The 19986-nt window shown below is 41.6% G+C and overlaps 1 protein-coding gene across 3 annotated transcripts in view; it reads left to right on the top strand.

Moving 5' to 3' along the window:
* Window positions 1-19986, top strand: part of kirrel1b (kirre like nephrin family adhesion molecule 1b) — a 47402-nt gene that overhangs the window by 13758 nt on the left and 13658 nt on the right. For 2 of the 3 annotated variants that reach the window (XM_088311257.1, XM_088311259.1), the window contains exons 2-4: window positions 13159-13308; window positions 17632-17781; window positions 18256-18413. In XM_088311257.1, coding sequence (XP_088167383.1) covers window positions 13159-13308; window positions 17632-17781; window positions 18256-18413 — 458 coding nt within the window. Of the gene's footprint in view, window positions 1-784; window positions 903-13158; window positions 13309-17631; window positions 17782-18255; window positions 18414-19986 lie in introns of those variants that run through there. The other variant, XM_088311258.1, reaches the window with a different exon arrangement.

The following is a 19986-nucleotide window of genomic DNA, read 5'->3' as shown; positions in this document are numbered from 1 at the left end:
ATTTGCTGATTGCTCCCCAATAGGTATTTTATCTTCCATTGATTGCTTTCCCCTCAATTGTTGTCTGTTTGGTTTTAAGCTTCTATCCAATCAGATTCAGCCTCATGCGTGTCACCGGGTAAGAAGAAAAATCCGCCTCTGTCGTTCAAAATCCAGGTGATAAAGCATGTTACTGCGATGTTACTTTTTGTATTCTTCGTTAGTGTTCCCTAATAGTTGTATGTCTTCCATTGATTGATCTGTGCTACTTCCGAATTGGCCTTTCATCCATTTAGATTTCAGTCTCGTGTGTTGCCGGGCAAGAAGAAAACCTGCCGTTTAAATTAAAACTACGAATGTATTTATTATTTTTATTATTTTAGCATATTTTAATGCTCACAATAGCCCTTTCTATTCAATTGTTTGCTTATCTCCTTGATTGGTTGTGTCACATAAAGTATGTTCTGTTTATGCATTCAGAATGTGTGCTGTGCCAGAAAAATTGAAAATATGCTCCTGGAGTTTAAGAGTTATAATTTTTTAATTATTATTTCTGCTTTTCATCATGTATTTTTTTTTAATCATAATTTTCGTATCTTCGTCAGTTTCAGTACTGTACATCAAGTGTTGAATCCAGTCACGTGAGTCACCAGCAAGACTGACTCTGCCTCTGTCATTTTCTATGCGGCCACTTTAACCAATCAGGTTTGAGGCGAACTGTGACGTCAGCATATTTTTGATTGGACACTCGTGAGTTGGATAACAAACTCGTTAATGATATCGCTAGCAGTTAGCAGCACAAGCTAAAGATCGTAAGTAGGTACTTTTATCTTATAACATCAAGATAAAGTTAACCACAGAGTCCCTTAAAACGTGGATGGAAAGAGGGATTACATTTAATCATCAAATAAGAAGCCATTTTGGTGAGTTTATCAGTATTAATCACAATAGTTATCTACTGGACAGTATGTTGGTATGTGTTAATTGTATTGCTACGAAGTTCTATTTAAAAAAAAAAAAAAAGGGTTAGATAAGGTGGTTGGTTGCAAAAAAAAAAAAAAAAGTTCTGTGGGAATGCACTGGAGCAGAAAGCTGTGACGGTGGTGTGATGAAACCTCTGGTAACATTCTAAACCAATAGTGGCTCTTGCTGGTTTGACGGCGAGGATGAGGAGGATGAGCTCCAAAATGGAGTGTACAGTTTACTTTTGTACTGACAGTGGACACGAAAGTGGCGGCAAGGCGGGGTTTTGCATACAATAAGGATAGCAAAAAAACGTGATTATTTTTCTTATTTTATTTCATGATGTGGTTGCACAAAACTAGAGAATCTGGATTCAGATTACGGCTGCGCAATAATTACATTTCACTATGTGCCATGATAGACACGTGATTGATATTAATAGAAAATACCTATGATGAAGTCAAAAGCAAACCCCGACAGCGGCATTGTGTGTTGTAGGCAACTTGCAGACGCCTTCAAATACGAAGAAGCAGTTAAACTAAAGATGAAAAAGCCACTAAACCAACCATGATAAAAAGAAAATTAATAGGTTAAAAACAATCAATACTGACTGATATGAAATACTTATATTGTAAAACCTTTTTCAGCTATATCACATTATGTTTAAAAAACACTTTTTATATTGCGCAGTTTATTTGACATTTTTATAGTTGTGTTGACTTATTACTCTAAAGATGAACTATTATGTTAAAATGAAATTATTATAACTTCAGCTGTTTTCTCTGGGTCCTTATTCTCGATGAACTAAAAAACTATCAATAATGATGGCTATAAAATTACTTAAAATATTGTGACCCTATTTGGAAACCCTAGGGCTGGTTTAAAACCTCAACCCAGCCTTAAAATCCAACGTACAAAGCCGAGCGCTGTCTTGAAATCTTACTCAGAAACCCTAACAAGTAAAAAGCCTAAGCGGCTTCGGCGTTAACAGCAGTGGACTCCAAACTCCAAGTGATAAAAAAAATCAAGGAAGCGCCAAGCGAAGTGTGAAAATGTGCCAAAGTGTGAACAGGCGACGCCGTGACCTCGACCGGGAAAACACGTTTCAAAAGTACATCCGCTGCCTTTATTATTTAATTTTCCTCTTGTCGTGGGTTTTTTTTTTTGTTTGTTTTTTTCTGGAGGCCACACAAGAAGCGCGCAGGACGTCAATGTTTTATTAATGCTGCCGCAAATACACAATCGATGTCTCCTTTTTTATAATTCATTGCTGGCTTTAAATATTTCACTGTCAACAAGCCAATTAGCTTCACATGTGTGTCTGGGCCTTTTTTTTTTTTTCTGGGTTGGGGGGTTTGTTAAGATCTGAGATTGAAGTTTGATCTGCTTCTTGTCCCACTTCCACTGCGTAAGCCCACCCCCAGGAGACCCAAGAAGGAAGGCGGGTGAGCGTGCGTGAGTGTGTGCGTGAGTGAGACGCAGCAAGGCAACCTCAAAGAGGCAAAACAGATAAACAGATGGATGGAAATAGTCAAAGTGACAGCTAGAGGGGGAAGCAGGGGGAGATGCTACAAGGAGCTTGAGAGCATTGCTACTTTGGGAAATTGATTCTTTATATTTTGGACATTTTTCTTTTTCAACATTTTTCCAATTTTAATATTTATTTCATCATTGTACGCACTTTTGACTGACTGTGCATAGCTTCTGTGCAATTCTATTCAATTTTAGTTCCGCAAAAGCGTGTGGTGTCCATGCCCAGAGTGAGCTGGCTAACTGCTAGCTAGCGAGTTCGCGTCTAAAACTGCTGGGTCAAAAATAACCCAATTTTGGTCAAGAATTGGGTTATTTTTACTACGTGGGTCAATTTAATCCAAATTATGGGGTAGTGTGCTGGCCCGTTTTTTTAATTAATTAATACATTTATTTATGTATTTATTTATTTATCATTATTTTTTATTTTATTTATTTAATTTTTTTTTTACAATAATTGGGTTCTTTTTTTCATCCAGCAGTTTTAAGGACAGTGACGGACCGATGCTACACAGACGGTGAAATTTCCTGACGGCAGCGTTGTTAAAACAGCACGACGGACTGAACGATTGACGATCACAGTTTATTTCGACTTAAAAAATTGTAGTAAAAAGTCCACCTCTACATAGCGTAGCCATTCGATTTCATTGAATTTATCGAATCAGTCGTCTTGTAGAAATACTGCTACTCATAGTTGGCTTTTCATACATACGGAAATGAAGGACTACTCTATTGACGTATTTGTTAACTGTTGAGGCGCATGTCAGCAGCTGCGAGCATCTCGTCTTAGCCTGGCTGCTTATTTCCACCTTTTAGCGATGTGAGATGATAGAAAAAAAAAAGATATAGATCTATGCGAGGCTAGAAGATGAAAGTCAACTTCTATGTGGCGCTTAGAAGAATCACTACTAATGCATTCCCCGATTTCCATCTGAAGAACAAAAAGCGCTTCCGTCGTCTCGCTTGAACAAGTCGCACATTAGAAATCAATTCTTGGAACGCCCGCGTACGGAATCAATCCGTCTCTTGGGCCTGCTGGAGCCGCGGCTCATTTGCATGCGCCCTATCCCCCGCCGCAGCCCACTCCCGTTTTCAGAAATTCCCTTTACATTCCCCCGCGCTTCCCGCGGCAAATTTTTGACGTTCCCCTCTACGTGGCGGCTGCCAAAAAAGCCACTTGGCGGGCCCGAAAACATTCAACATTCATCGTGTATCCCTCTGATGTCGGCACAGGATACCTGAGCGGCGCTTTGAACGTCTCATCTTTACATCGAGAGAGACGTTTGCTTTCAACTGACAGGTTGCCGTGTTTTATGCTCGATTCCGCGCCGTAGCTTTTAGATGAGCAAGGCGCATTGAAAGGAAGTCTTAGTTTTCACACTTAATTGCTGGTTTGAGAGTCTTGCGCTGCCACTTGTCGCTCAGTTTTAATTAGAATTTTTTTTTTTTTTAAAAACAGTCGTAAGCGTGTTTGCCGTCTGTTTAGATAGGCTCCAGCTCACCCGTCACGCTAATGAGCGCCCTATCGGAAATGGATGGAGAGGTCTGTCGTTAATTTAAAGCAGAGGTGTGAATCCAGATGATATCATTTGCCGGGTTCACATAGGGCCATGTATTCCAATTAGAATAAATCCGAGTGACCAAACGGAATAAAACTGTTCCATATGAACACTTCAATCCGAATCTAATTCACAGAGAGGGGGGGGGATTCATTTTGCCAATCCGAACGAGCTTCATCCAAACCATTAAATCAGCATAGCCAAACTGTGCACGCTCTGTTTTGAATGTGTAGCGACGTCTACGTATAAAAAAATAAAATACAAATAAACTGAATAAGTCCATGCACTGAAACGAAGCACTAATCGATTATTCTGTCTCGGTGGGATATTGATATTGCTCGCCATAACATTTGGAAGATATCCCCTAATTATCGTATTGTGAGTTACTCTTCGAATGTGAGCAGAATGTTCAACACAGTGCAGCCGGCCGTTCGATGTAAAATTACTGGATTTAAAAAAAAATAAATAATAAAACGTACACAGTAAAAGAATGTATTTAGTTGAGCTCTTTGGTCTCTTAAGTGAGCAAATATTCCCTTTTGTGCCGTCTGCAAGGTCCTTAGTAACCGTTTAACGCCGCCGTGCTAGTCTCTTCAAATTGAAATATTTACTTTTATTACCATCCACGGGCTACGTTTACTGGATGGGTATCGTTTCAATATTTTGTCCGGTATTGAAATACCTTGGCCTTTTTTTAATCCCCACAAAAATGTCTCGTGAGAGGAGAGATCTTTAAAAAAAAAAAGAAAAAGAAATCCCTGGTGCAGCTGCAGTGAGTAACGCACCTGTTGGCGTCGCCGTTTTTTTTTTTTTTTTTCTGTAGCCAATGACATTTGAGGAAAACAGAAAAGCAGTCTCTCCATCCCGCCGGCCTGTCTGTCTTTTTTGTTTGTCGCTCTGCTGTCCAGTTGGATTTGTTTCCAGGCTGTGCTTGCATGCCTCGGCGCAACCCCCCCTTTTCGCTCAGAACAACGCTGCTCTATTTGCGCTCATCCTTTTTCAGTCTGCAGGCATGTCAATCACTCAGTGTGTGCATGTGTGGGTGTGTGTGTGTGTGTGTGTGTCTGTGTGTATAATGTTAATGCTAAAGGTGGAAATGGAGTTGTGGAGCACATCCAGGCACAGCTCCTCAACGGCTGCCTCAGTCGTAAACAACATAGTTTCTGTGTAAAGAAAAAAAAAAGGGACGTAGTTCATATTGATCGGCATGAATAAATCTGCGGTCTAAAAACAAATCAGGAAAAACATATATGCAATATCAAATATGTACAAACTGGAAAAATATGAAATGCATTTGAGAAATATTATAAATGTAAAAAAAAAAAAATCTACAATAACTCTACTCTTAGTGAAACTAAAGAATATAAAAAGACACATCTCCAACTAGTTATTAACTTGAAAGATAATGAAAATTAAATAATTAATTAAAAGGTGCACAGTGGCTAACTGGTTAGCACGTCCGCGTGGTTCGATTCCGGCATCGCTCTTCCTGTGTGGCTTTTGCATGTTCTCCCCGTGCCTGTGTGGGTTTTCTCCGGGTACTCCGGTTTACTCCCACATTCCCCAAACATGCATGCTAGGTTGATGGAAAAACTTTGAAAAAATTGTCCCTACGTGTGATTGCGACTGTGAATTGTTGTTTGTCTTTATGTGCCCTGCGATTGGCTGGGAACCAATTCCATGACAGATTAATCGATTGTTAAAATAATTGTTAGTTGCATCCTTAAAACGCCTAAGAAAATTAAAATAAATACTATAAAATGCACAAAATAATTTGTAATAATATATAAAATACAGAATGACGATGAAGCAAAAGAAATATACAAATGATAAATATGAATGACAAATCTATGTGGAAATTCAAACTGTATTTGAATACTGCACAGATTTCAAAGTTTCCGCATTGTAATTTTGTCCCAGTAATGCAAAAGTGGGACATGCATATTTGATGACTTTCAGCAGTGTCATTGTTAGACGGCAAACTTTGCTCTCACCGCAAACAACTTGCCGTCCATCCACTTAACCCGTTTTCAACATTTCATGTCTGACTCTACGCTTCTTCTAAGTTTTGTTCTCTGAGCTTGTTTCTTTTTTTTTTTTTTTCCTCTTTCTTTTTTTCATTTATTCCCTCTCCGCTGGAATCTCATCATCGGGTTCCGCCTGAGCGGAGCGCTCACATCGCCGATTCTTATTGAAGAGGAAGTAACGGCGCGGCGGTCGCTGCTGACTGAGCGCGGCGCTTATTTGGATAATGACTCATCTGCTTGCACGGCGGGCCAGGTCGCGCTCGGTGGATGTGGCTAATGATGGGCATGCCGCATTGTCTGGGAATGCACACGCACACACAAACACACACCGTAAGCAGGACTGACGCACGCTTTAATCAACGCTGCTTTTCCTCTTGAAATGGTTGGCAGCCCTTTCCGTCTTGTCTCCTGCTGGCCTCCACTTTGTGGATTATTTCTGATCCTTGTGTTATTTCAAGGTGGTGGCTTGATCGTGAATAATACGCGAGAGATGTTTTATAACACATACATCGTGACTTGAGCGTGACATTGACTTGATTTTAGACTGTGTGGATTGATCCTAGTCATTAAGATTCCTTTTATGATGCATTGTGGCGGTTCTAGTTTGAATATCACTGTCGTGAATGTACCAAACGTGCCGTGAGCATTTTTGACTTTTCGGTTGTTCCGAGGGGCCGTGTGGATTTCTTTTGTGAATGACGAGGAGCCATCACTTGATGACGAGTATAATGCAGGTGCCTATGTGATGGGAGTCTGCTGCGGCCTTGTTTGACTTTGTGGATTCCTTCTTGTCCTGATTTTCTTTTGTTCAGGAGTGGATTATTTCTAGTCATTCTGTTTGCTCCTATTCCTGCATGGCGGTGGTTATTTTGAACATCTGGTGAGGAGAGCAATCACACGTATGGTGGCGGTAGCGTAATGGTTTTATCATGAGTATTTTTTTTTTTATTATTATTATTTTAATTTACTGCTGAGATGGGCTCCAGCATGCGTTGTGAGGATAAGCATCTTGGCTCATGGATTGATGGATAGCGCTCTAAACTAGCCAGCATTCATACCAAAGCGTTGGCTTTTTTCATTTAAAACCTCAGAGCCATTCGGCTGCCCTCCATTTTTGTGAAGGGGGGTAAAAAAAATCCTTGGCATTCCAGTGTTAATAGTAGCACAGCATTGTTTTATGGACTAATGAGTACATTTAAATAACTGTGTGGATGATGACCACATAGCTTTATCGGGAAACCTGGAATGCCGTCTTGGTTTGACACAAAACGTGTCCACTAAAAAAAATCTGCAACGCGCACACACACTCGTGCCACTATACGCTTGGTCTCGTTTTTATCGACCACTCAACATTTTACGGCCTTCAACCGCTCATGCACCAAAAAATACAACCACACACTTGTGCACATAAACACACGCACACACGCGCGATTCGTGCTCTTTTGGTGATGCTAACGCTCTCAGACATGTACAGTGTGCTCTAACGACAAAGGAGAGGGACGGTTTGTGTGGGGGGGGGTTGGCTTGTGCGTGTGTGTGCACGCGCATACTCGTGTGCACACTTAGCGCTCTTAAAAAGCAATTAAGAGCCAGCAGCAGTAGCAGATGAAGAAGAAGGAGAAGGGGGGGAGGAAAAAGAGGTGAATTAAACATCAGCGCCACCAGATGGAAAGAAATCGGAAGGCAGAGAAAGAGAGAAGATGAATAATTGAGGCAGTCGTAAAAAGAAATAAAAGTGAAATAAGAGATGAGATGAAATGTAAGAAACCGCAAGTCAATTACACACAAGGCTGCAGGGAGAGAGTGCGGGTGTGTGTGTGTGTGCGTGCATGCGCAGGCTTTTGTATAGATGTGTGTACTCGTACGCGCGTGTGCATGTGCATGCCTGGTATTTTTTGTGTGTCCCTCCATGTGTATAAGTGTGTAGTAGGTATGTAACTGTTTTGTGCGGGTGTGGGGGTGTGTGTGTGTGTGTGTGTGTGTGTGTGTGTGTGTGTGTGTACAGCTGTCTACTTGTGTCTTTCTGTGCATGTCTGTACATTTTTGCCATTTACTTTGATGGTACCTGTCTGTGTGTATACAGATATGCATGTGTCTACATACGTGTGTATGTCTGTTGGTACACATGTAGTTTGTAAGATGTGCGTGTGTGTTTATTATGTACTTGTGTACACGTGTGTGCGTCTATCTGCATGTGTGTCTCACACCAACGTGGTGGCCCCGAGGACCACATGAGTAAAAATACCTCGCCAGTTATGGGACATTGTGATTGTCTAGGAGAGCTGTAGAGGGCATCTGAAATCATTAAGATGATCAGTGTCTTGTGTGGGTGGGTGGGTGTCTGCCGTTGTTTGTGTGTGTCGCGTGTAGTTTTGGAGTACTACAAGCAACATTTCCCCTGTGTGGGCCACTAAGGAGGACAAACCTTGATGGCTCCTGATCGGTTGCTTGTATTGCGCAACAAAGGCCTCGTGTGAATGCATGTGCGTGCGCGCGCATGCGTTTATTGCGCTGAGTTAAGTTGATTCATGTTTTTGTGAACGTGTGTGCGTGTAGGTGAGTGTTTGTTAAATGCCCCTGGATGAGGTTTTTTGTTGCGAGTGCGTGTGATTTGCAGTAAGCGCTCAGTTTTCCCGCCGTCTCCTCGGCAATTGGCGTCACGCTGCTGCCGCTGGAAGGGAAATGAAAGCGGTGGCGAGGGGACGCCGGGAAATCAACAAACAACAACAAAGAGCAAGCGGTGGCGAGGGGACGCCGGGAAATCAACAAACAACAACAAAGAGCCAGTGTGTGAGCGCGACTGTGAGATTCAGATGTGTGTACGTCTGTTCTCCTAAGTGCGTCGGTTTGTCTGCGTGTGCATGTCTTTGTACGTGTTTTGAATGCCTTCAGATGGCGATTTCGACCAGTTGGCACCTAAAAAAAAAAAAATTATATACTTTACAATCAATTTTAAGACTGATACTAATACATGTCACTTTTGGCTACGCATCGTTACAGAGTACCGATACCACTAGTACGTTCGAGCCATCAAAATTCAATTCAGACAGACTCCGCCCCCCGACACTTGCCAAGAAAATTGTCAGAGATGGGGGGAAAAAAAAAAGCAAAGCAGTCTCTCTATTAACTCATTCACTGCCAGCCAAGTAAAAAAAAAATTATTTCTGACGTCTATAGCCGTCATTGGCAGTGAATGAGTTAAGAGCAAACAGTCTGCATTCATTGATCCACACGATGGTAAACGGCACGCTCAGCTGACCTGGTTCCTGTTTGAAACATCGAGGTGTGTTTCCTCCCCCCCTGGTGAGTGTGAGTCTCAACAGCGACCAGGCTCCAGCGATGAGTCAGCGCCACTCTCATGCGAGAACCGACAAATGTGACTCACAAAGCCCACTTTTACAATCGCATACACGAACACACACGCTGGACCAATATGTTCTGCTTTTGTGTGTTACCTTCGGCTGTGTTGATATTGTTTGACTTTTGGCTAAGTCGCTTTTTAGTCAGGGGGTTGCCACAGCGACTTACTTGGTAATATGTTCGGTATGTTTTTTTGTTTTTTTTTACTCATGACAGTGGCTCTCCTTAAATGTTGATACATCATTAAAAAATAAAATGAACTGCATTTAGTTATGGACATCCTGTTTCACTCAGAGGTGTGCTCACTTTTGTTGACAGCGGATTAGACATTCACTCTTTCCATGACAGCCATTAAAAAAAAAAAAAAAAAGAACTTAAAATGAGTGCCAGCCAATTTAGAGCGTTGTGGCTGATCTTTCAAAAGTTGACAGAATATTTTGTTTTATGGAAGTCTACGAATGCATTATATGCAGCCTTGTGTTCTAAAAGTCGCTGCGTTTTTTTCTACCGAAAATCTCATTTACATCACTCGTGTTACTCGCGCACACACGCATACACACAGTCTTTATGTGGGACCTGAACACAACAGCGAGCCTCCTCGCTCATGTCAATGAACTGCACTGTTGCGTGTCCCCAACAACAGCACGGAAGTGTCAAAGTAAAACGAAAGGGAGGGAAAAAAAAGAAGTCTGTCCTATATGTGCAAATGAAAAAAGGACTCCATAACAGCAGACAGACCAACGCATGTTGTTGACTTTGAAGAACCGTCATTTCTTTCTCAGGACTTTAAAGCGATTGCAACTGGACTGCTGCGGTTGTCTTCGAAGAAGTTTTGTAACTCATCCGAGAAGGCTTCATCGGTTCAGGGCAATCCAGCTTCAGTTGGTGTGGCAAATTATTTATGCGCCAAGATCTCGCACACACTACTTCATTGTTCTCACACACACTATACTACATGACCTGCGCATTCTAAACCTTTGTGGAAATGCCCGCAGTCTTCTTTCAGCAATCCTGCTAATTCCGAACAAACTGGGACGATGGCGCGGCAGATCTCGGCGAAGGCTGAACCATCGTAATTTGGAGCATTCCGATACCTGGATTGTCAGAGCGGGAGAAGAGGCAAGCAGAAATGAGGACGGATGTTGTAAATAAGAGAGAGTAAGCACACGGGAGAGGAAATCACCAGGGAATGCTGATGGTGGAGAATGCCGATGTGTGTGTTGGTGCGCGTGTGTGTGTGTGTGTGTGTGTGCGTGCGTGCGTGTTTCTGGTGTGATGGTTGCATTGCAGGAAGGAGGATGAGGAGGGCGGTGGTGTTTCCCGTAGGGTTAATTACATCTCTGTTCTCTGTCAGTATGATTCTCCCATCTACAATCTGAGCTGCCGCCGCTGCGGGCTGACAGGACGCATGCGCACGCGCGCACACACACACACACACACACACACACACACACACACACACACACCCACACACCCCCACACCCCTGCACACATTTATCCCGGCTCTGTAATGTCCATAAATTAACTAAAAATGACGCTATGTTTCGACCTTGAATATTTGCATAACATCAAAGAGTTTGTCTTTAATTGTATTGTGCATCATGAATTTCCATAAAGCCATTACTCAAAGCCAGTTTCACTTAGCAACATGAAATTTGGTCGCCGTGTATCTTAAGTAGGCCAGCAAAAACGGTCTCAAGAAGCCACTGCCAGAAAAGAGCCAGGAAGTCAACCATTTTGGCTCAAGGGGTCTTTCTAAAGCTGTACATACAACCTAGTTTCATTTAGCAACATGAGATTTGGTTGGCATGTCTATCACGAGTAGATGCACCAATAAAGTATAAACCAAAAAGACAGGGAGTTGGCCATTTTGTTTTGAAGCTGCCATTGTGGAGTTAATTTGTGCGATTGCTACCAAACGATCTCTTATTATATAAGAAGAATGTGCGATCACGTTTTATTTTCCATCGTAGCGTGCGGCCCGGAGCGTAACAGTGAAGTTTGACAACTGTCCATAAAATTGGGTCATCATAATGGCTCCATCATGAATAGACCCACAACAAAGTCTCAAAAAGCAATGCCCAAAAGACACGGAAAGTCTGACATTTTGACTAGAAGCAATAGGCTAATTTGGTTCATGGAAAGAGATTCTTGTCAAACAAAACCCCTCTCAGACTTTCATCCAATTGCAACCATATTCGACCAAGTCCACAAAAGCAAATCAAACAACCAAGTCGCCCGGTTGCGCAATCCCGCCTCGACGGTTTTCCGTTGTCTCTCCCTTGTTCGCACCTCGCCGCCGTCGACGCCGCCTCATTAGCCGCTGCCGTCGCCTTCATTAGCTAATGGGATTGTTTTAAAGAGGGAGCCGAGAACAGAAGAGCCCTCGGGGAAGACAAACACCCAAACTTTTGTGTGCCGCCGTGGAATCACTTTGTGGCGCGCTTTGTGCTGCGAATTACTCACAGCTTTGCGTGTCTGTGTGCGTGTGCGCGTGTGCGAGTGAAAGAGACTGGGAATACGGGTATGGGTCCAGAAAAGTGCTTGTGTACGTGTTGCGTGTGTGCGCGCGTGTGTATATGTATAAAGCGCCTTCTCTTCCTTAATTAGCGTGCAACACTTGCTTTGAGAATATGAAACATCACCTGATGATGCAAACGACTGCAAACTGTCGCCTCCACACCTGACACTGCGCGTGAGTGCGTGCGTGCCTGCGCGCTCGCACTACACTTGTAGTCTTTACACGCCGCGCGCTCTAGCTGCGGTAGCCAAAAGGCTTATTTTGCCGGGGGAAATGCGAGAGTGTAAGCAGAATCCTTTGTACTGTGTGATGGGGGTTTAAAAAAAAAAAAAGAGCAGCTTTGCAGTGATGTTCGCGCGACACACACACTCACGCCTGCATACTCATTCACGCGTATACAAACACACGCACAGAAGTAGCAGCGAAATCTGCCGAGAGACCTTGAAAAGTCGTTGAGAAGGAGAAGAAACAACAAACGGATGATAGGAATGCAAATGAGACTTGTTTAAAAGAGCCTATGCTTCAAACTAAAGTATTTGGCTTAGCTTATGTTGTTAGCTTTAGCCAGTTAGCAAGACCGCTGCAGACTCTTGAGAGGGCCAAAATTCGAAAAGTATTACACAAGTCTGAATGTAAAATTACTGATTAATTAAACATTCCACATGGTGTTACTACTGTTGCTACTATGTTTAGTGTCTTGTCAATGTAAATAAGAAATAAGTACTCTCATTTGTGCTGCTGAAAAAGTATTAGAGATTTATGGTTAGCATTAGCTTTAGCCAGCAAACGTGAGCGCAGCGCTTCTATTTTGAGTTTAACGTAAAAATTGTGATCTAAGACACAAACTCATACAGCGTCGTGTAAAGATAAAACAGTTAAAACCAATTAAATTAAAATTGATGAAATTAATTTTGAATTGGTTCGTTTTATTTAGGCGGCACAATGAACGACTGGTTAGCATGTCTGCCTTACAGTTCAGAGGTGCAGGGTTCGATTCCGAGATCCAGCCTTCCTGTGTGGCTTTGCGTATTCTCCCGGGCCCTGCGTGGGTTTTCTCCGGATACTCTTGACTTTGATTTCCTCCCACATTCGGAAGACACGCATGATACGTTGATCAGATTGTGCTTGCTTGTCTTTGTGTGCCCTGTGATTACCTCGCAACCAGTCCATGCAGTTTCTATGTCAAAATAAACGCCATTTTGTGTGTTTGTGTTTCCAGCGCGGTGCGTTCGCTTTTCCCAGGAGCCGGCAGACCAGTCTGTGGTCTTGGGTGAGCGGGTCGTCCTCTCCTGCGTGGTCTTCAACTACAGCGGCATCGTCCAGTGGACCAAAGATGGCCTGGCGCTCGGCGTCGGCGAGGGCCTTCGAGGTCAGCGTCTTTCTATTTAATACAGAGCAGTTGTTTTATTGCTAACTTTATTGCTTTGTGATCCTAAAAGCCTTTTAAGGGATTCCAAGGGAGTCTTCATTTGATTGTATGAAGCTATGTTTGTTTTGATCTTGTTTTTTTTTTTTCCAGATAATGTTTTGGTGGTTAAAAAGATTAAATGATAAATCAAAACGAGAAGACTCCTAATCACAACAATTAAAATAGTTATCAAAAGTGTCAAATAAAATAAAAAATATTTGATCATTTAAAATGTGTACGATATACTGTATCTAATTATGATCAAATAAAATACAAACATTCTAAATATAATTAGTCAAATAAATATTGTAATACTGATTTAAACATAATACAGTATTGTAAATAAAATACAACTTTAATACCATAAAATATTAGTAGCAATTACATTAAACGACATCCATCCATGATGAATAGTAGAAATATCAATATACTACTAATTTATGTTTTTTTTTTTAAATACTGTAAATGTTTATACTGGTGTCAAACATGCGGCCCCGGGGGCCAGGCACAGCCTACTACATTGTTTTTATTCAGCTCCCCAAAGCAAATTATGTGCATGGAGTTCATGCTTCTTGCTAAAAGACCAAAATTGCAAATTGTCTTCATGTTGTTGTATTTAAACTGACAGTTTTTACTTTGTGGCTGGCGACAAAAATGAGTTTGACAATCCTGCCTAAGTGTGTCTGACCTCCTTTTACGATTGTCATTTCTCATTAGTTGACAAGGTTGAGCACAATGAATTCTGCCTAGCAACAGGTGACAATATTTTTTTTTTCTCATAAACTTTTTTTTTTCTTTTCGTGCAGTCTGGCTATCTTGCCCACACTCATCTGCTTCTTGCTCTGTTTCCCTCGTGTTACCGCCGCCGCTAGCCACTAAGCGAAAAGGGAAATTCCCAACGATCCGGCTTTACATCCTCGTCCTTGGCGGAGGTTTTCTCGTTGTCTTTACGAGCGGCGATTAACGTCGCCACGACACTTGAAGAATGGACGGTCTCTTGTGCTTGCTCTCTGTCTTTGCGGCTTTTTATTGTCCGAGGCGAGCGCGGCAACATCTGCAGTCGCCGTCAGAATCTCAATAAAAAGTTATTAAATGTCAAGTGCCGTGGCTTAATGGCGGCTTTATAATCACTTTAACGTTTCCCGCGGACAAAATGTGTGCTGTTTATTAATTGCGGCAGGAGAGAATGAACCTCAGAGCGTTTGTACAAAGCTTCTCACCTTTTATAAGCCCACAAGACGCCTTTGATAGCTTGAAGTGTGAGGCTTACGAAATGGAGGGCACGCTCACTTTGTGGCAGGAGAACCACATGACCTACACGAGCCAATCGGGATCAAGAAAATGAAATCTATGATGAGATGGATGGGTGTGTTTTTAAAAGAATCATAAAATATAAAATTAAATATTGTGTAAACTATCATACAAACGTAATGTGTGTAATAATATGATCAAATATAATAAATTGACCCTGCACATGTTTAAAAAATAAAAATAAGTAAAACATTACATATAATTATTATGGGGAGTATTTAAAATGTAGTATGATAAAAAAAATAATCAATATAAAAGGTAGGAAATCTAATTTAAAAAATTCTCAAATTAAATTAACAAATAATTTCTGTCCCATTATTATTTAAATGTTAATATTTCTAATATAATCATTAAATTGTTCAATGTAAAATAATATTAAAATATTTTAATATGTAAAAATCAATGTCACCTGCTGGACAGCTTACAATAAAAAAAAATGTCTTTAACGTACACATGCGCCCACACACAACTCTCACTCCCACATGACGTGATGTGAATTTTGTGTTCAACTCAATTGAATTCACACATGCACGCGCACACACCTCCATCATCAGTGGCTTTATGTGACTGCCTCAGCCCCTTCCTCCTCCTCCTCCTCCTTCTTCCCCCCCCCCTTTTTTTTTTTTACGCTCTTTGTCCTTGCAGCCATCTTCTCCGCCAGCCAGGAAAACGTCTACTTTTGATCGCATCGTCGTCTTTTTCCCGCCCTTTTCGCCGCATTCGCCGCCACCCTGCCATCATTCGTCTTCTTTAAATGGAACGCGCCGTGACAAAGTGTCGTCCTCTCCTCCTTTGTCGTCTTCGTCACTAGAAAGGCACTAAAAGCACAGCCGCTACAATTATGATGCAGTCATTCTGTGCTAGTTGCTCAAAGGTGAACAAATGTAAGGCTTGGTAAAACATATTAATAGTGCAATAATTCAAACGATCTTTAACCATTGAAATGAATGAAAATGCGATTAATCCGTGCCAGCATTCCCATAAAAATGACGAAACAGGCCCCCTCATAGAACGCAAGTGGGATTCATAATCATGTCTCAAGTCTCTGCCCTCAATCAGTACGACATTAATGGTAGTTGTTCTACGAAAAGGACAAAGAGCATATGACCATGGGAAGAGTGCTGTAATATTTTGTCTCGTCTAAATTCTGGAATAACTTTTCCAAATCATGCACAATTTCCCGGCGTCAGATTACGAAAATAGGGTTACAATATATTTTTTTTAAAGTAAGTTGCAGGTACTTTAATTTGTGGTTACAAATAGATGAAGAAGATGGCAACTTTTGGTGCGCTAGATGCAACCCATGCCTAACGAGCGTTCTTAGCCAATCAGCTCATGTGTGCTCCAGCTGCGCTATATAAATAAAGTTGTATTGGATAAATGCCCTCATCCTCTCATTGGTCAATCTCGCGGCCGAGAACCAATCACACGCCTTGTATGAGTGACCATTGGTATGGACAAAGCGTCTGAGTCAACTCATCTATTCAAAACAACCCGCAATGTAGTTGCAGGTATGGCTGTACTTTTATTATTTTTTTTCTTTTCATATTTTGGAAAAAAAACATGAATAACTAAAGCCGCAAAAATGAAGCGCAAATCTATCGTATCGTGACCAAAATGTCAACATCAGATGCTGTCTCTGTTTGATGTTGGAATATGTACACGCGAGGCTGAAAAAATGAAAATTAGCGCCAAATAATTGGGCCCGAGCGATATACTACCTGGTAATGTTGAATAAATATTACAATATCATATTGCTGTGATTCACAAATTATGTATTAGGAGTCTGAAAATAAAGTTATCAGGATGTAGCGTGTCGCTATCACGTTCATGTCATCAAGATTTTGATTTTTTTTTTCCCCCTGGTTGCTATGCTGTGAGGTGCCCAAGTGGATGATGTAATCTTTTCCTAAAACTTTTGTCCAGCCTTGACCGCCCCCCCTTAAATTTCACCTCCCTCCACCCACCTCCCCCTCACTTGCTGCAACCACCTGCGTGCCTGCCTTCGCCATCTGAATCTGTGACGTGTTGATGCCCACAGGATGTGTCAGAGAGCGCCTCCTAGTGGAACATCTCACTCTTAATTCTCAGAAGACAGTCTAAAAACAAAAAACATAATAAATCACAAAAACATTGTTGAGTCAAAAGCCAAAGAATAAAAATGTGTTTAAGGAAAGGTCAGTTTTTAACGGAAGGTCATTCCAAAGAGAAGGACCGGCAACAAAATAAGCCCGATTCCCTCTGTGGCGCCGCTTAGTCCTTGGTAGAGTCTGGTCAGCTGAGGCAACGGGAAAGTTTAAAAATAAATAAATTAAGTAAAAGAAAAATGCCCTGACACCATTTTCGCCAATCAACTGGAAATTGGGTGAACATTTCTGTCATAACAGGACAGACAAAAAAAGTCTCTAGGACCCATGCCCCAAATTGAACAGCAAGATATTTTGGTTTGAATGTAGAAAAAAAATAGCCTCCAACACCATTTTCACCAATCAGCCCAAAATTGGGCGAACATGTCCATCATAACAGGATGGACAAAAATGTCACAATGACACAATTCTGAAATTGAACACGAAATCTGACATTTTGGTTTGAAGTCGCCATTTCGCACTTTTTAAGCCGTCCCGGCATGAGTTGGCACACCGCTTCTTATCCGTGTACGCCTTGAATTCTATTTATTTTTTTAAATCATCTGACTGATAAAATGAAAGCAACTTTGTGTCCTAACTATCAGTTTCTCGATGAATTTGACTTTTAATCTCCCCTGGGGAGTGCATAACACAGTTTGGAACTTCCTGACCTGATTAAATATAAAAGTAACATTTTTAGCGAGCATATTTGATATTTTGTGGTCTACAAACGCTTCTAAAAGCCTCCTTGTGATCACAAACACCAGGCCATAGTTTGCCCACGCCTGTTCAAAAGACACCTTGATTTTATTGATTTATTTTGTTTTATTTCTTTTTTTTTCCCCAGCATGGCCTCGGTACCGTGTGCTCCGGGCACTGGACACAGGCCAGTACAACCTGCAGATCTCCCGTGCCGAGCTGACTGACGACTCGCTGTACGAGTGCCAGGCCACGGAGGCCGCCCTGCGCTCGCGGAGGGCCAAGCTCAACGTCCTCAGTGAGTCACAGCCTACATAACAAAGTTTAGCGATTGCAAGAATTGCAAGTACGATACTGCACGAATCACAACGTATTATCAAGATCATTTTGATGACAGAATCACAGTACAGGAATAGCTTCAATAGCAATGCTGCTGACACACCCCTAACGTAAAATGAAAAAAAAAAAACAAGTTAGACATTGAACAATGGCACTGTCAAAAAAAACTTCATTTTTTTTAATCACAGATGCAAATAAACCTTTTTTGTGCTAATTCCAAATCTGCCCTTATTAATAATTTATATCGTTATCACGCACAATGAAGAATTGTTCCACCGTCAGAAATTGAGACTGTCGCTCATCCAAATGTGTTTTAAATGCAAGCTATTCAAATTCATGAAAAAAAAATGGCACATGCATCACACCCATGTCTGCGCACACATGCATGACTAGAAATGGTGAGTAACAGTCTGTTTGTGTCTCCATCCTCCAGTCCCACCCGAGGATCCGGTGGTGGACGGAAGCCCGGAGCAGCTGCTCATGGCGGGCACGCCTCACAACCTCACCTGCGTCACACGCGGCGCCAAGCCGGCCGCGCACATCCAGTGGCTCAAGAACGGGCTACCCGCCGAGGGCGCCCACCAGTCCACGGTGACTCAAACACGTCAGCACACACTTACTCAAGACCTCCACCAAGGCTCATTTAGGTGCAGGAAGCGAAGGAGAGCTGCACTTAGTGGATGCGCTTAGACTAGGGTTGTGCAAACTACGGCCTGGGGGCCACATGCGGCCCGTTAAACCTTTTAATCCGGCCCGCCAAATTTGAAAAAAATTCAATGAATAAACCTTGTTAATGTTTTATTTTCTAAAAGCTGTGGTTATTCAAAGACATGTATATTGTTGTAATGCTTTTGTTCACTTTCATTTAAAATTAAATGTATTTTTTTTTTCTCCGATGAGATGAGGTTACCAAAACACTCCATCCATCTGCTCCTGGTCCGCCCCCTCTGTCAAATTTTAGAACCTATTGTGGCCCGCCAATCAAAATGTTTGCCCACCTCTGGCTTAGACAATTGTGATGACTCAATTTCAGACCTGGTTCGGGCGCCGCCTCCTCTTGGCTGATGTCAATCAAACTGTCAATCAAAATTGTGTGTAATGTAAAATACTCCCAATTTGAATCTAATATAATTCAGATGTGGATTGACATTTTTGTCTCAAACCCTGCCTACAAGTGGCATGTTTTCAAAAGTGAATAATAAAATGAGAAATGCATAAAATGTAAACGCTTCCACTGGAAGTAGTACGAAAAAAAAAACCAGACGATTCAGGCAGATCCATGCTTAATCTCACACTCGGAGAGCTGGATTAAAGAGGGGTTACGGTGCAAATTCAGCTACAAAAGCAGAACAAGTTTGCTTTAAATTCTCAGCAAAGCCACTTCATCTTGTTTGTGGGCTCGTTTTTATGCTCTTTGCCTCTGGCACAGAAAAGGAGGAATTAGAGAGTATCTAGCCCAAAGCAGACAGAAGCTCAGGCGTCCAGAGCGAAAAAGCCCAAAAAAAAAAAAAAAAAAATTTAAGAGGAGACTAGCAGCAAAGCTAATCAATTGTACTGTCGTGATGCAAAAAAGAAAATATCACTGCAGGACAACGAAGGCGCTCTGTTCCTGTGCGAAGTTTTCAGGTCACTTTGCAGGGAAAAAAAAAGTTTAATGTTCAATGTCCATGTTTGTAGTGTTAGCAATTTAAAGTCTTGAGTCGGCCGAACGTACGCGTTCTTGTAACGTATGTCTTTTGTGTGATTATTGAAGACAGTTTAGTATTCAGTCAACGTAACAAATGTCTTTTTGTAGCATTTTTTTAAACATCATAGAAGGCAATTTCAATCGATGGAACGTGTCGTTTGTAGCATGCATTTTTTTTTTTTTTTGGGAACGTGCCTGTTTTCCTAATCACTTTAAACAATTCAAAGCCATAATCGGAAAACAATTTGTAGCTCTGATCAAGCTGCTACTTGTTTTTTTTTGGTAAGAAATGCGCGTTTGCAATACAGTTTACGAGTTCCCATCATCTTTGAACATGCATATTTTCAAAATGTGGTCTGATAATCGCTGAAAACGATTACGCTTCAGTTAACCCAACATTTGGTTTTGTAACTTGGTGTTTGTGCATATTTTTATAATCTTTAAATTCTACAGTCAAGGTGACATTGAATTCTTTGT

The sequence above is a fragment of the Idiotropiscis lumnitzeri genome, chromosome 12 (genome assembly GCF_059441095.1).
Source record: "Idiotropiscis lumnitzeri isolate Australia: NSW breed Sydney's pygmy pipehorse chromosome 12, RoL_Ilum_1.0, whole genome shotgun sequence".
In the NCBI taxonomy this organism is placed as follows: Eukaryota; Metazoa; Chordata; class Actinopteri; order Syngnathiformes; family Syngnathidae; genus Idiotropiscis; species Idiotropiscis lumnitzeri.
This window is presented reverse-complemented; position numbering and strand designations above follow the sequence as displayed.